The sequence below is a fragment of the Pleurodeles waltl genome, chromosome 1_2 (assembly GCF_031143425.1).
Source record: "Pleurodeles waltl isolate 20211129_DDA chromosome 1_2, aPleWal1.hap1.20221129, whole genome shotgun sequence".
NCBI lineage: Eukaryota > Metazoa > Chordata > Amphibia > Caudata > Salamandridae > Pleurodeles > Pleurodeles waltl.
Window position 1 is genome coordinate 396,344,210 of NC_090437.1, and position 14,560 is coordinate 396,358,769.

General features: G+C 48.2%; 1 protein-coding gene across 2 annotated transcripts in view; it reads right to left on the reverse strand.

Moving 5' to 3' along the window:
• Positions 1–14,560, reverse strand: part of ECPAS (Ecm29 proteasome adaptor and scaffold) — a 790,558-nt gene that overhangs the window by 619,085 nt on the left and 156,913 nt on the right. For both annotated transcript variants that reach the window (XM_069240017.1, XM_069240008.1), the window contains exon 14: positions 9,507–9,629. In XM_069240017.1, coding sequence (XP_069096118.1) covers positions 9,507–9,629 — 123 coding nt within the window. The remainder of the gene's footprint in view (positions 1–9,506; positions 9,630–14,560) is intronic.

Consider the following 14,560-nt stretch of genomic DNA (forward strand, 5'->3'; position numbering starts at 1 on the left):
GTATCCCCTAAAAACATAAAACACTCTCTCACGCCTCCTCCTCTCCCACCCCCCCCCAAAAAATACACAGGGCAAAATAAGAACAAAAGGGAGGAAACATTATTAGAACAATGGGCCATCTTTGAGGATGCCCAGGCTAATCACACTGACCCGCTATCTCCAAGCAAGGAGTCCGCACCTCGCCCACCATATGTAGGTGTGGAGGGGCTTGTTGTCCCCCACATTAGGATCCACTAATCCGCCAGTCAAGTGAGCCCAAGGGTCCCGCCCAAACAGCAGGCTGTTAGGTCTAGGCATGGTTGGCCAACAGGCTCCAATACTCCCTGCACCACTGTAGTACAGCACTAGAACTCCCCAAAGCTCGACCCCAATCTGTTGCGTTCAGGCCACCCAACCCAAGTTGTATGGAGAACATCCACTCCCACTGGTTCCAGGGAGCACACGCAAGTAAAAGGGAGTCTCCTAGCAGTTACAACTAGTGATGAGGAGAAAAGAGATCCCGGTTTTCCAGGATCCAATGCAAAAAGTGAGTGCACTGGGCCTGAGCGCATGACAATTGCAGGCAGACCCCTAAAGAGACAGTAGCGAGAAACGAAGGGGGAAGGTGCAACAGTACCCTCTCTCCAAGAAGGCTGATGAGGGTATAGCACCCACAATACAAGCACTAATTGATCAGGAGGTACGCCACATGTGGGTCTCCCCCTGTAATACACCGATCTTCCTAGTCAAAAAGATTAAGATAGGGACCTGGCGCAAGACCTGCGCCCCTTTAATGACATTGTGGCCCAGGAATTCCCTGTAGTGCCAGACCCCTCCATCGTACTAACCAACATACCTGCAGAAGCTTGCTATTTCTCTGTGGCAGACATCAAGAATGCATTCTTTAGCATTCTGCTGCACCAACCTGACTGCGTTCACTTTCGGAGGGATTCAGCTGCTATACCGGAGACTACAGCAGGGATACTGTGAGTCCCCCAGTATCTTCAATAGGATACTGAGGAAGGACCTCGCCAACTTCCGATCGGATAGCACCCAGATACAGAATGCTGACGACATCTTGATATGCAGTCCCACTGAGGACCTACGTCATCAGGATACAATAGCCCTCCTGAGTGCACTTGCAAAGAGAGGGTACAAAGTAGAAAAGGGGAAGATGCAGCACGTACAACAGGAGATTAGTTATCTGGGTTAACTGATATCAGAGGCCGGTCGGCGGACCGGAACGTGCAGACTGAGCTCTGCAACCCTAAAAAACAAAAAAGGGGGAATGCAGAGTTTTTAGGGCTGTTCAACTACATCCGGCACTGGCTCTTTGATTACAGCACGTTCATTGCCCTATACTCAAGGCCATGATAAAGGCAAAAGCTGGCTACAAGGAATTTTCCTGGAGGCCTTTGATGCATGACGACTTCTGCAAGGCACCCCCCGTGTTACTAATGCCGGATTACAGGAGGGAATTCTCCTTATTTAGCCCCAGCAACACACCAGGACCTCCAAGAGCTGCTCATTAAACCACTGGCCCCGGGTATGTGCATGACAGAGGTAAAATGTACTGCTCATACTGGGGGCAAGGAGAAATGAACTAGCTGACCAAATTGCAAGAAGGGCATCATGTGTTCAGTCGAAAAGGCTTGCGTGCTCCCGTACAACAGGCATTAGAGGCTGAACGCCCTCAGGACAAGTCTTACACGGAAACCAGGACAAGCCTTACTCGGAAACAACAGGATTATACTTGGAGTTGCAGGATACTGCATTGCCTGAAGAAAAGGAGCAATGGATAGTCAGGAGCTGCACACAGACAACACATGACCTCATATACAGACACACATCCACAGGGAAACCAGTTCTGCCGCAGAGCTTGCTCAGCATAGCCTTGCCCCAGTTACACTTACCAACACACACAGCCAAGGACAACATGACAGCAGAACTACAGAGCAACTGGTTTATTCACAACAGCTCTGAAACAGTGACAATGTACTTTTACGAATGCTCAGTCTGCCAATTATACTACCCCAAACCTACTCTCAAGGTTGTGTCGTCAGCTATCCCTAGACCACCGGGGCCCTTCAGGGCATTACACATCGACTTCACTGACATGCCCGATTGATGTGCTAACTATCAGTACCTTATTGTAGTGGTCTGCCCATGTTCTAGGTGGATCGAAGCCGGTCTTTGCGTGCACTGCAGTGCCAAGGCAGCAGTAACGTTCCTTGTTAGAGAGGTAATAGTGGGGTGGGGGTACCAGATGTCATCCGTTTGGACAACAGAAAGCACTTCGTTAACTCCATGTTTGACCACATCTGTTCCTTATTAGGGATTACAGATAAACTATCCTCAGTGTACCCCGTTCCAAAGCAACGGTGTTGCAGAGAGGCACACGTCTAACAATAAAAAGTAAACTTTGCACCAGTCTCAAAAAGAAGTAGCTCCACAGTTTGCCTTTAGCCTTGTTCGCATGGAGGAACACACCAAGCAGCTATCGCCACCTCAAACCACACCAGATAGTTCCCAGCAGACTGATGAGGACACCCATCCCTAAAACTCGGATCAGACTGAACGCTGAAACTAGCTCTCATGTACGAGGGATAAATTACAAGTGTATCTCTCAGAGCTAACCAAAACTGCAAAGTTCTTATCCAAACAGGTCACCCATCGGAGCTCCAAGTGCACCACCACTAAGCTACCTTATCAACACCTCAACCTGGTCAAGAAGGTTATATTTGGAACTTTGTAAGACAACTGAAGCAAAGCAAATATGAAGGACCCTACCGAGTAATCTTCGCCATGCCTATGGTGGCAGCCAATGGACTACTCCCATTTAGTGTGACTACACTCTTCTGATTACTACTGCATAGCCCTAACCCCACTGGCCTAATTCCTTCCACACAAGATGGAGGAATTTAAAAAGTAGTGTCCACTTCAGCTCGCCCACCTTAGGGGTGGGACTGGCATGAAATGGGCACTCCTCCTAATTAAACTAGTTTTCCCGCCAGTCCTGCTGCCAAAAGTGGGGTCAGGAACTAGGGGGGTGGGGGGGGGGTGTCAGCCTTCTCTACCATTTGGAGAGGCTGATTTGCATTTCAAAGGCAGCAATGCATTTGAAGCTCCACACCCTGGAATGCCCATCCTTCCGGGGGGAGGTCACACCTCTGACAAGAGCAGGCATTTGTTCTGAGCCCTCAGGAGCATTGGCTCTCACCTCAGGGGGCCAGAACTGTGACTAAGGTGGCTGTACTAGTGTTGACCAGTCAGTGGCACATGCTAGGAGTTGGTAGGTTTGCAGGGAGCACCTCTAAGGTATGTATTAATAAATCCATCACTGGATTTAGTGAAGGTTTATTAATACAAGATGTTTGATATCAAACATCCCTATTGTCAGTGAAGCTATCATGTAGCTGGGGAACTGGGTAATGACCAGTGTCCAGCACACATACTTAAAATGGTTTCACTGTTCACTTACTATGTCTGAGAATCGACAAAGATATAACAGGGGTATATCTGCTCATGCAGGTATGCCCTCATATGTCATATAAGGCACCCTGTCTTTAGGTCTGGAAGGCCCGTTAAAGGGGTGACTTAAGTACATTGCATGCAGTGTAAAGGGGACAGGGCACAAAGGCTGTGTGTCATGTTATGTTTTCTTTCTAGTTCTCCACCAAGACACGCAACCTGCGAAGGCAGCACTGTGTGCACTTAGTAAGAGGGTCCCTGAGGGTGACACAAGTCGTGCTGCAGCCCTCAGGGACCTTCTTTTAGTACTCCATGCCCTAGGCACCAGGGGTGCCATTTACTAGGGACTTACAGTAGTAGCTAAAGGTTTGCCAATGGGGAAAAACGACTGCAGTTTTTTGGAAAGAGATCTGGCACTGGGGACCAGTTTAAACAGGGACCCAGTGCACTTCCAGTAGAAATTGCACCAGAAACCTGGCACAAAGAGTGGGGCGTGATCATATCAAAAGAGGCACTTTACTACAGTTGTTAACCCTGTGTTTGCTTAAAAGTGTTGATTTCTGAAACTGCAAAGTATTTATGCTTAAAAGTCTACTTACCTGATTATGAAGTTCTTGGGTTCAAAACAAATTAAAAAATAATATTATTTTTATAATTGGTCTCAGAATTATTCTTTGAGTGTGAATGTCTAGTACAGGCTTGAGCCCCTACGCTAGTCTTGCCGTGGGCCGCTGTCTCGTTGCCTGAATTGATCAAGTTGGAGCTGTTGTTCTGTTGAGGTGGTGACTGATCAATTGTGTCAGTGTCAGAGACGCTAAGCAGAATTCCAGATGAATCAGCCAGCCCTCCCTCTTCGGTTTGGCTTCTTTCTTCAACTGGAGGTAGGGGATGTCTGGTTCTCCCAGAGTGCGTTTTGGGGCTGCAACTCTCTCGCTCTCTTGTTCGCCTTCTACACTTCTGCTGCACTCTTGCTGCGCTTTTAGCGCACTCACACAAGGTGATAACAAGTAGCAGCTTGGTTCCCGACTACTTCTTTCTCTAAATGTGCGCCCTAGGGAGGGGTTCGGGATGGTGAAGCAGGATACCGTCAGCAGGGAGAGGGTGACTGAAGAGGATGGGCTTCGAGCGGGTCTCACAGGCCGCACCCAGCCTAGCTGGGCCGCTTCCATGAGGACTCCGTGGCGCGCACTCAGCGGTGGCTAACTACAATCACCGCGCTCGTAGACCTCCTTGCGATACTGGAGCTGTCCTAGGATCTTCCAGGCAGGGAGAAGCGTGATAGAGGGAGGGGCTAGGATCAGCAGGACCTAGGCTAGGGGGGGCTAGGTAGGCCCGTGAAGATCTGAGGGAGTGGGAGGGGAGAATAGGGTGGACCGGGGTCAGCCGGAGCCAACAGATGGCAACCAAGGAGCGGTGGCAGCAGCAGCGGCAAGAGGGCAACCGGATGAGAGAGGGCAGGGAAAGGAGTGGGGGTGAGGATCGAAGAACCAAGAACTAGAACCAGGACCAAGACCAGGAAGGGCAGAGTTAGTACAGAGATAGGGCAAGTAGGCAGCACAGTGGCCCGCGCTCACACTCGCACTCCTTGCTGCAGCTCCCCCACAACTCCTCTGCCCCGACCTCCCTGACCTAGACCACAGCCCACAGCTCTCAGCCCACGCAACCTTCACCCGACCACGCCCACCCCAACCGCCCCCAGCAGCCCGCGGTTTCCCTCTGGCACCGGCTCCGCGTCCCCCAGGCCCTTCGCCTCAACTCCAGCCCAGCACTCACCAGGGATCTCGGTGGCTGCTTTTCCGCCACCAACCGCCGGCCGCCTGAGCCCCGAGCTCCCAACTCCCAGCACCTCTTCGGGAACGGGCGGGACGTGCGGATCCGATTTGACCCGGTTACTCGCTTGTAGCTGCCACCGTTCACACGCAACAAAGCAAAGTCGCTAGTGGTAGGCAGGAAATGTTATTTCTTCGAAGATATGATTATCAACAGAGCCACTTGATTCTCTGCACAGCGCACTTCACTTTAGTACAGAAAATAGAGATCCAGCTCCCTACAGTAAAACCCCTTGTGTTTCCATTAAGGTCTCTGGAGGAGCTGCCAGTGGTGCCCCTTCAATGGAAACTGTACTCCCTCCAAAATATGGGGATGGTTAGCATCCATACCCCACAAAGACGCAAACAATGCAACACTGGGAGGGTAACTAAGGGACTGAGCTCATCGGTGCAATTCTGGACTTCTCTTCCGCTGTCTCTCATGGGTTGTGTGGTTGATGCAAAAATCATGTTTCTCCTGCCCTATGGTGCCTCGGTTATTCAGCATTCTTTTTGCGTCCTGTCCCGGGCTGTCTTTCGTAGGCTGAACTCCCTTGACGACTTTGATTTGGGCGGAGGGACAGAGTAGAGTAGCTATGGTCCATATGACGCTGCCCTTGGAGGGGGGGGGGGGGGGGGTCTGGCGGTACCAGATCTAGAACAATACTATTTGGCTCTCCAAATACAGCATGCAGCACATTGGATGGTTGAGGACGGCAACTGGGAGAAATCACTGTTGGGAGATTTCAGGGGGCGAGGGACACCACCTCAGCTCTTGATGGTGAGGGGCAGAGATGTGGAGAATGTCCCATATCTAATCAGACACACTGCTTCACTGTGGGAGAGTGCTGTTAAAAGTGTTCTGGGCAGGGCTCAGTTTGCCTGTGAATCGGTTTTCTGGGATCTCCCCTCCGTTAGAACATTGGGAGCTACAGTGGACTTCACTGCCTGGAGTGCGGGTGGTTGTGAAGTTGTGGGGGACCCGTTTCCTTATGAGAAGTTTATCGATTCTGAGGTAGCACAGGAGTGCTTCAGTGTAGGGCCAGGTAAATTTTTAGAATATGCGAGTATTGCTGCTATTGTGCCGGATATATGGCCCACATTTCCAGGAGCCCGACCCCCTCACATACACTTAGATGTCTTCTGAAACTGGGCAGGAGCTGCCATGTATCACAGCACAATTTTATAAGGCATTGATGGCGGGCTGTAGGCAGGTTCCGTTCTTGGTCCGCAGGGTTTGGGAGGGGGATATGGGGTGCTGATCGATGATGGTTTGTGATGTGGATGTGGGCACTGGTGAAGATGGTATCAAGTAACGCACTATTCAAACTCTGATGGCAATTAAGTTCCTGCATTTGAATTTGTTATTGGCAAACATATTGGCTGCAATTGCTTGGATGTCTCAAGCTGGACTGACTGAACAATAGTGGGTGGCAGATGTGGTTGAACGGGCTACAGCTGAAGAGGTTCTTTGAAGAGGTGTAGCTGTGAAGAGAGGGCCCAGGATGACACTGAGGTCTGGTTGAGACTACTGGAAACAGTTATACACCCAGAAGGCATAAGCTTGGCCTCAATGTTGGACAATGAAGGAACTAAGGATTCTACTGAGGCCTGACCTGATCCTAGTGGCAATGTTGCAAGGGGTGGTATGCTGGGAATGGGTGAGGGTGAGATAGTATGCTGGAGGGCCTATGTAGATGCATGCTGGACTTGTCATTACTATTAAGTTAAGCCGATTCTCATGTGACACATTAACCTTTACTGTGAAATGATAGATGGCGGAAAGAAGTCTGGCACTTGTTGATGCCGGTTTGTATTTGATAAAACCAATAAAATATTTATTTATAAAAATATATTTGTATGTAAGGTTGTTTAAATATAAGTGACTGCATTTCGCTCACCCTGAGAAAAGAAGTAATGACCACTAACAATGCCATCTGGCATAACAGTTGGATGACTTTGTTAGCACTGTTATGGCATTGCAAAGACACATTTCCTAGTTATCCACCAATGCTACAAAGATATGACTTCTTGCCATAGATATGCAACTACCACTGCTAAGCTATTGATAAAATGTCAAATTGTGCACGGATATGTGCTAACTACCACAAATCTGAAACACTTCCATTGTTTTGAATGCATCAGGCTGTGGCAGTGAGCCTGCTGTATGTCTCTGGTTGCCATGTAAATGCTGTTCTAGACATTGTCAACACAATTAGTTAAATATGCCCGTTCAGTGGTCATAAGTTCAGAATTGATTATACATTTTTATTCTTTCTGGAGGACAAGAAAATACAGTACACATTTCATTTCTTTCCTGTAGAAAGGCTTCCTCAACTCACTTTCGAAGAAGAAAATTGATTGAATCTAAGAACAATGTCATTTCACCATGATTTACAGCGTTACTTGGTTCTAACTTTAGGCAGTGACTTTCTCCTATTGCTGAAGGAAATCAGAGTTCACCTCAACAGGACTGTACAGTCTGGGGATGCCGTTCTACTTTGAAATGGTAAATAAGCCTCTGAGATCCTGGCCCTTTCTATTATCCTCTACCCAGTAAGGTTTTTGTAGGAAATTGGGCTACTGGTTAAGGGGGGAGAAACCAAAGTCAAGAAGCATCTACAATTCTAGTCGAACAAGTTACTTACCGCCTTATCTGGTATTGATAATACCTAGTTGGAGATTCCTTACCTTAGAATTATCCCCAAGCGTCAGACTAGATCCGGAAGATGTTTGTGCACTTTTACAGAATTCAATCTTAAATTCCAACTTTAGTATTTGAAGACGGATTAAAATTACAATTCTTAGGCCAAACTTGAGCTTCCCACCTGCTCCTAGTTGAAAGTTATCACTCATTAAATATGTCATCCTATGGGAGAGGTTGGCCTTGAAGTGTTTAAAAATAATTTAATAGTTTTTCCCTACTAGGACATGTAAACCTTAAAAGTGTACGTCCAACCTTTTAAATACACTGTACCCCACCCTAAGGGCTGTTTAGGGTCTACCCTAGGGGTGACATATGTATTAAAAGGGACGGTTTAGGCCTGACAAAAGGTTTACTTTACCAGCCGGAGGAGTTTCAAACTGCACACACAGGCTGCAACAGTAGGCCTGAGACATGTTTAAAGGCCTACTTAAGTTTGTGGCCTAATAAAGTGTTGCAGGCCCACTAGTAGAATTAAATTTACAGGCCCTGAGTACATGTAGTACCACTTTACTAGCAACTTACAACTAAATTATCACTTTACTAGGGTCTTACAACTAAACTCAATGCATCAATTGGGTGTAAACCTATTTCACCATGTTGAAAGCACAAGCAACTGAGCCCTGGTTAGCAGTGGGAAAGCGCACAGAGTCCTAAGGCCAACAAAAACGAATTCAGCAAAAACAGGAGGAGTAAGGCAAAAGGTTTAAGGGAAGACCACCCTAAGTCTGACAGGTCTAATAATAGCAGAGCAGTACAGTCAGGGGATACAGTTCCACTAAGAAGTGGCCACTTAGCCTCTACAGCTCTGGCCCTTTCTTTTACTCTTTACCCATTAAGGTTTTTCTCTTTGTTAATGGATGCCAATGATTGCCAATGATGTACTTGGCTGTTAGCCATGGTGAAAATGGTGTTTTGGGCTATCCATTACAATGATGCCTTACTTAAGTTCTTTGCCATGCTGAGGCACCTCTAGTGAAATAATCTGTGTTGCAAAATCTACACCGCTCCTGCAGTCTAAGAGTATTTACTTTTTAATTTTAATATTAGTGCAGAGAATGATCAAATGGGTGCTAACCATCCAAAGACATTTCAAGTATATTATTTCAGATTTCTGGTCAGAAACCAAACATCTGGAGATGGGCATACCTTCACATAAATGTACATGTTGCATGCAAGCCATTTCAGCAGCATTTTGAAATGACTTAATACAAAAGCTACAGCTAGTCTGTCGATCCATAGAAAATGTACTAGCTCTCTTCTTGTATTCCTCTGAAATATGTTTTAAGAGCTGTTCAATCTCTTCCTGCTTATGGCTAGATCTATAAATAAAGGATTAGTTTTCCCCTGCCTTGAAGCCCTGTGTCCAAATGTTCACCAGTTGTCTGATCTGGTTAGATGGGCAAAGGGAGGAGGACAGTATATTTTTAACCACCGTCATATGGAGATAGTGTGTTTTACTCCACGATGCAAATAGGAATGTTTGTTATCTTGTGATGGGTATGAAGTACTATACAAGTGATATACAATAATAAAGTATATACCTTAACCAGGTATGATGCTACAAGAGCCTCCATCAGTGTAAGCTGTGCTCCTTCCAATTTACAGTAAGCTCCAACCATCATAGACAAAGCTTCTTGGATGGAAAGCCTGGTATCAGGTGCTTCCTTCAAAAGTAAAACAAGACATGCTCAGTGTTATACAAATGTACAAAAGATACTACTTTTGTAAAATGTATCTCTGAAGAATACTGCAAAGTGATCACTAAGATTAGAAAACAGTATTCTATATGCAGACAACTCTAAGGCTACTAAACATCAGCTGTGCAAGAACAAGAATAAAGCAGGCAGCCTTTCAAAGAAGGGAAACGTAGAGCGCAGACTTGAGATTCATTTTTTGAAAGCACATTTCAAGATAATCAAATTCATATAAAACATTTGTATCAGCATGCATAACAAACACTGGCAAAGCCAATAGGTCTAGCCAAGAGCTATTGGCTTTGTCAATATGTTTTAGCCATGTTGTACACCAGCAACTGCTTGGCTGAAACGGGGTAAAGGAGAGTGGCGTGGAGTGTCATTAAGTGGAATACAGTGGGCCGTTATGGAGTGGCACAAAGTGGTGTAGAGTCGAGTTGAGTGGTGTGGAGTGTCATGGCGTGGAGTGTTTTGGTATGTTGTGGACGGAGTAAAGTGTCAGAGTGGAAGGGCATAAAGTACAGTTGAGTTGCGTAGAATGGAGTGGAGTACAGTGTCAGAGTGGACTGCCATTGCGGGTCGTGGAGTGACGTAGATGGTGTTGCGTACAATGGAGTGGAGTCTTGTACATTAGCATGGCGTGGAGCAGAGTAGACTGTAGTACAGTGGAGTGGCAAAGAGTGGAGTAGTGTAGGAGAGTGGAATGGCACAGTAGAGTGGAGTGCACAGAGTCAGAGTGGAGTGTCAAAGTGGAGTGGAGTCACGTAGAATAGATAGTGGTCATAGAACAGAGTTGAGTAAAGTGGGATGGAGTGACACAGATGGTCAAAAAGTTTTGTAGAGTGTAGTAGAGGGTTGTAGAGGAGTGGCATAGAGTGGAGTAGCATACAGTAGGGTGGTGTGTCCCAGGGTAGCATAGAGTTTAATGGATTAGAGCATCAGAGTGGAGTATCACAGAGCAGAGTGTTGCGTCGCAGAACAGAGGCCTAGAAAGAAGAGGCGTGAAGAACAGTGGTGCAGAATAGATTGATGTAGAGTCACTGTCGAAGAGTGTAGTGGTTTACAGTAAAGTGACGTAGATGGCAGTGGTGTACAGTAAAGTGGTGTGAAGTGAGTGGTGCAGCGTAGAGTGCAGTAGCACAGCGGTGTGGCAGAGTGGAATACAGTGCAGTGGCATAGAGTGCGATGGCATAGAGTAGACTGTTTCGGAGTAGAGTGAAGCAGAGTAGAGGTGTAGGGTAGAGTGTAGTGATGTGGAGTGGCATAGATTAGTGGCGTAGAGCACGGTGGCGTAGAGTGATACAAAGTAGAGTAAAGTGGCATACAGTAGAGTAGAGAGGTGCAAGGTAGAGTGCAGCGGTAGAGAGTTGTGGTGTAGAGTGCAGTGACAGAGTGCTGTGTTGAAGAGTACAGTGGCACAGCGAGGAGTGTTGTAGAGTGGAGTGGTCTAGACTGGAGTGGTGCAGAGTGCAGTGGCAAAGAATGCAATAGTGCACAGTAAAGTGGGGTAGAGTGCACTGACAGAGTGCAGTAGAGTGACAGAGCATTGTGGTGCAGAGTAGAGTGTACTGGCAGAGTGTAGTGGTGTAGAGCAGACTGCTTCAGAGTATAGAGCATACAGTGCAGTGGTGCAGAGTAGAATGTATTGTTTTGGGTCATCAATCAATCAGCATTTGTACAGCACAGCATTGTTACAACTAGGGGTATCTGGGCGCTGAGGGTGCTGTGTCTCCGTCAAAAAGCCAGGTTGTGAGTTACTTACTGAAGTTGACCACGGAGGGTGCTGTTTGGAGCTGGAGGGGTAAGATTTTCCAAGACTTGGCGACCACCACTGCGACTGATGTGAGGTGTGTGTGAGGGCGAGTGAGGCAGAGCACTGGTGTCTTGACGGTAGACGGAAGTTCAGTCAATGGTTGATGTAAGACGGTCCTTGATCGTGTAGGCCTTTGTATGCATGCATGAGGACCTTAAGTTGGCATCTCTTCTGGATGTGGATCTAGTGGATGTTACTGAGGTTGGAGGTTATTGAAGTTCATTTGGGGAAGTCCAGATGGTGTCTCGTCACTGTGTTCCGTATGGTCTGGAGTATTCTGAGGAGCTGCGTGGAGATTCCGGTGTAGAAGGCATTGCCGAGGCAGCTGCTGACAAGAGCCTGTGTGATGGTATTCCTGGTGTTGACTGGGATCCATCTATAGATTGAGGAACATGCGACGAGTGTGGAAGCAGGAGGTGGCGACTGCATTGACTTGTTTTATGGGCAGCTGACTGTTAAGGATGACGTCCAGGTTGCATGCATGATCTGTCGCTGTGGGTGTTAGTCCGAATTCTGCTGGCCACCAGCAGTGATCTCGTATGGAGGCGTTCTTCCTGAAGATCGTTACTTCTGTTTTTTTCAGAGTTGCGTTTGAGGAAGTTGTCTCTCATTCATGTTGGTCATGGTGTGGCAGAAGTTGGTTTTGGTTTTGGCTTTGACTGGGTCCTCGGTGATCAAGAGGATTAGTTGTGTGCTGTCTGCATAGGAGATTACATTGAGTCCATGGGATCTGACAACCTCTGTGATGGGGGTCTTGTAGATGTGAATACGATGGTGCTGAGAGATCCTTGGAATAAGCAGCAGATTATGTCCTTGGGTGTGGCGGTGAAAGGGAGCAATCGGATGCTCAGTGTGCACCCTGTCAGGAAAGAAGCGATCCACTTGAGGGCGTTTTGCTGTATGCCAATGTTGTTGAATCTGTAGACGAGGATGCTGTTGAGTTCCGTGCTGACTGGGTGGTTTTGGAGGTTCAAGAGGTGGTGGGGGTAGGGGTCGGTTGGTGCCCCAGAGTAGATGGACAACATGATGGCTGTGGTGGTCTGGGTGGTGAGCTGAGACCAGGTGGTGATGGTTCGATTGTCGTTCACTGGTGGGGTGAGGTTGTTGAGGCTGAGAGTCTTGGGTTGGGGATCGAAGATGTTCTAGATGGTGACATTCTTGCAGTGGAAGTGGTTTGAGAGGATGTCTGAGAGTTCCTGGGAGGGGTGGATTGTGTTCTCTGTGGCTTTCGGGCTGGAGAATTCCTTGACTATTTTGAAGAGTTCCTTTGGGTGGCTGGCCTCTGTGTCAATGCGGTCAGTGATGACTGCTCTCTTGGCTCCCTTGATGCACAGATAGTAGTTGCTGAGGGCTGCTTTGTGAGTAGTTGCATCGGATGGGTGTTTGGTGACGTGCCATCACTTCTCGAGTCTGTAGCAGTTGTGCTTGGTAGTTTTGAGCTCTGGGGTGTACCAGCTGACTGGTTTTGATGTTTGGTTGGCTTTTGCTGGTTTGAGGGGAGACTGTTGGTGCATTTGGTGGTCCAGGGGGATAAGTTCTGGGCGGCCTGATCGGGGTCTGCAGAAGCTTCGGGCTGTGTGGTGCTGAAGGCCTATGTCCACTGGATCGGGTCTCGGTTACCTTGCCCCAGCTGCGGTGGGTGGCTCTGTGGTGCTTGGTGATGGTATGCTGGGTGTTGGAGATGGTAAAGTGAAGTACAGCGTGATAAGTCCATGTGAGCTCTGATGTGGGTAAATTTGATTCTATCACTGGAGGTAAAAATGGCGTAGGGTGTGTGTCTGGCTTTGTGCGTGGGTTCGGTGACCAGTTGAGTGAGACTAATGTTGTTCAGGTTCTCCAGGAGGATGGTGGAGCTGGCATTGTTAGGGTCATTGTTGTGAAAATTAAGATTGTAGGAGGTAGTGGTGTGAGCCAAGGGCTACGAGCCTGAGGAGGGTGGAGGCTGGTTGGGGTCCCGGGGGTCTGTAGGCGAGGGTGCCTCTCATTGTGGTATTGTGGATGGTCTGAAGACGGAAGTTAAGGTGTTCAATAAGAGGGGCTGGGTCATCCTTGGTGACAGTGCATCGGATGGTTTATTTGATGATGATGGCGATGCCCCCGCCGTGTTTGTTGGTGCGGTCTCAGTGTATCATCTTGCAGCCATCATGAGTTGTAGTGGTAATGTCAGGGTTGAGGAGGGTTGAGCCACGTTTCGGTGACGAAGATGGTGTCCTAGATTTCTGTGGCATGTTTGCAGAGGGAGAGGACGTTGAGCAGGATGCATTGAAGCGGTATCGGGTTGTTCGCAATTTTCTGGGCTAAAGTGGCACGTGGTCCAGTGTGGGCCGATGCTTCTGTGTAGCAAGAGAAGTGACAGTGGTGGCAGGTGAAGGGTACTTTGCTAGATCTAGAAGAGGACGTGAAGCTGTTGTTGCAGTGTCCGGGGACCAGTGCCAGGAGCTCCAAGGTAGTGTCGCTTCAGACAGTGGGAATAACAGGGGTCCTGGGGCTGGGACCGTCCAGGCGTGGCTGAGAGCGGACAGGCTTGCTTTTGGTGTATTGGCAGCCGTGCATCAGCCTCCATAACATAGTCCTGGGAGGGGCCGGCAGGGAGGTGGGAGCGGCAAGGCGGGAAGAATGGCGTCGTCAGCAGAGAGACGTGAAACCAAAGGAAGTGAGCAGTTGCTAAGGCAACCAAAGGGAAGCAAGAAAAAGGGGAAGCGAGCGGTTCCTAAGGTAACCAAAAGTAACAGAGCACTGAGGTTTCATTTGCAGTGGCAGAGTGCGGGCAAGCAGAAGAGCAATGCAACAGGGGAGTGGTGACCTGGACAACCAGGTCAAGGACTGCAGAGTGCATTGACATTGAGTGCAGTGGAGTAGAGTGCAGCAGCGTGGGATAGAGTGAAGTGGAGTGGTGCAGCATAGATTATGGTGGCGTGGAATGGAGTAGAGTAAAGTGGTGCAGAGTGTAGTGGCCTAGAGTAGGTTGTCAGGGTACAGCACAGTGGTATGAGTGCAGTGGCACAGAGTGCAGTGGTGTAGCATAGATTAGAGTAGACTAGAGTACAGTGCAGTGGCATATAGTGGAGTGATGCAGAGTAGAGTGGCA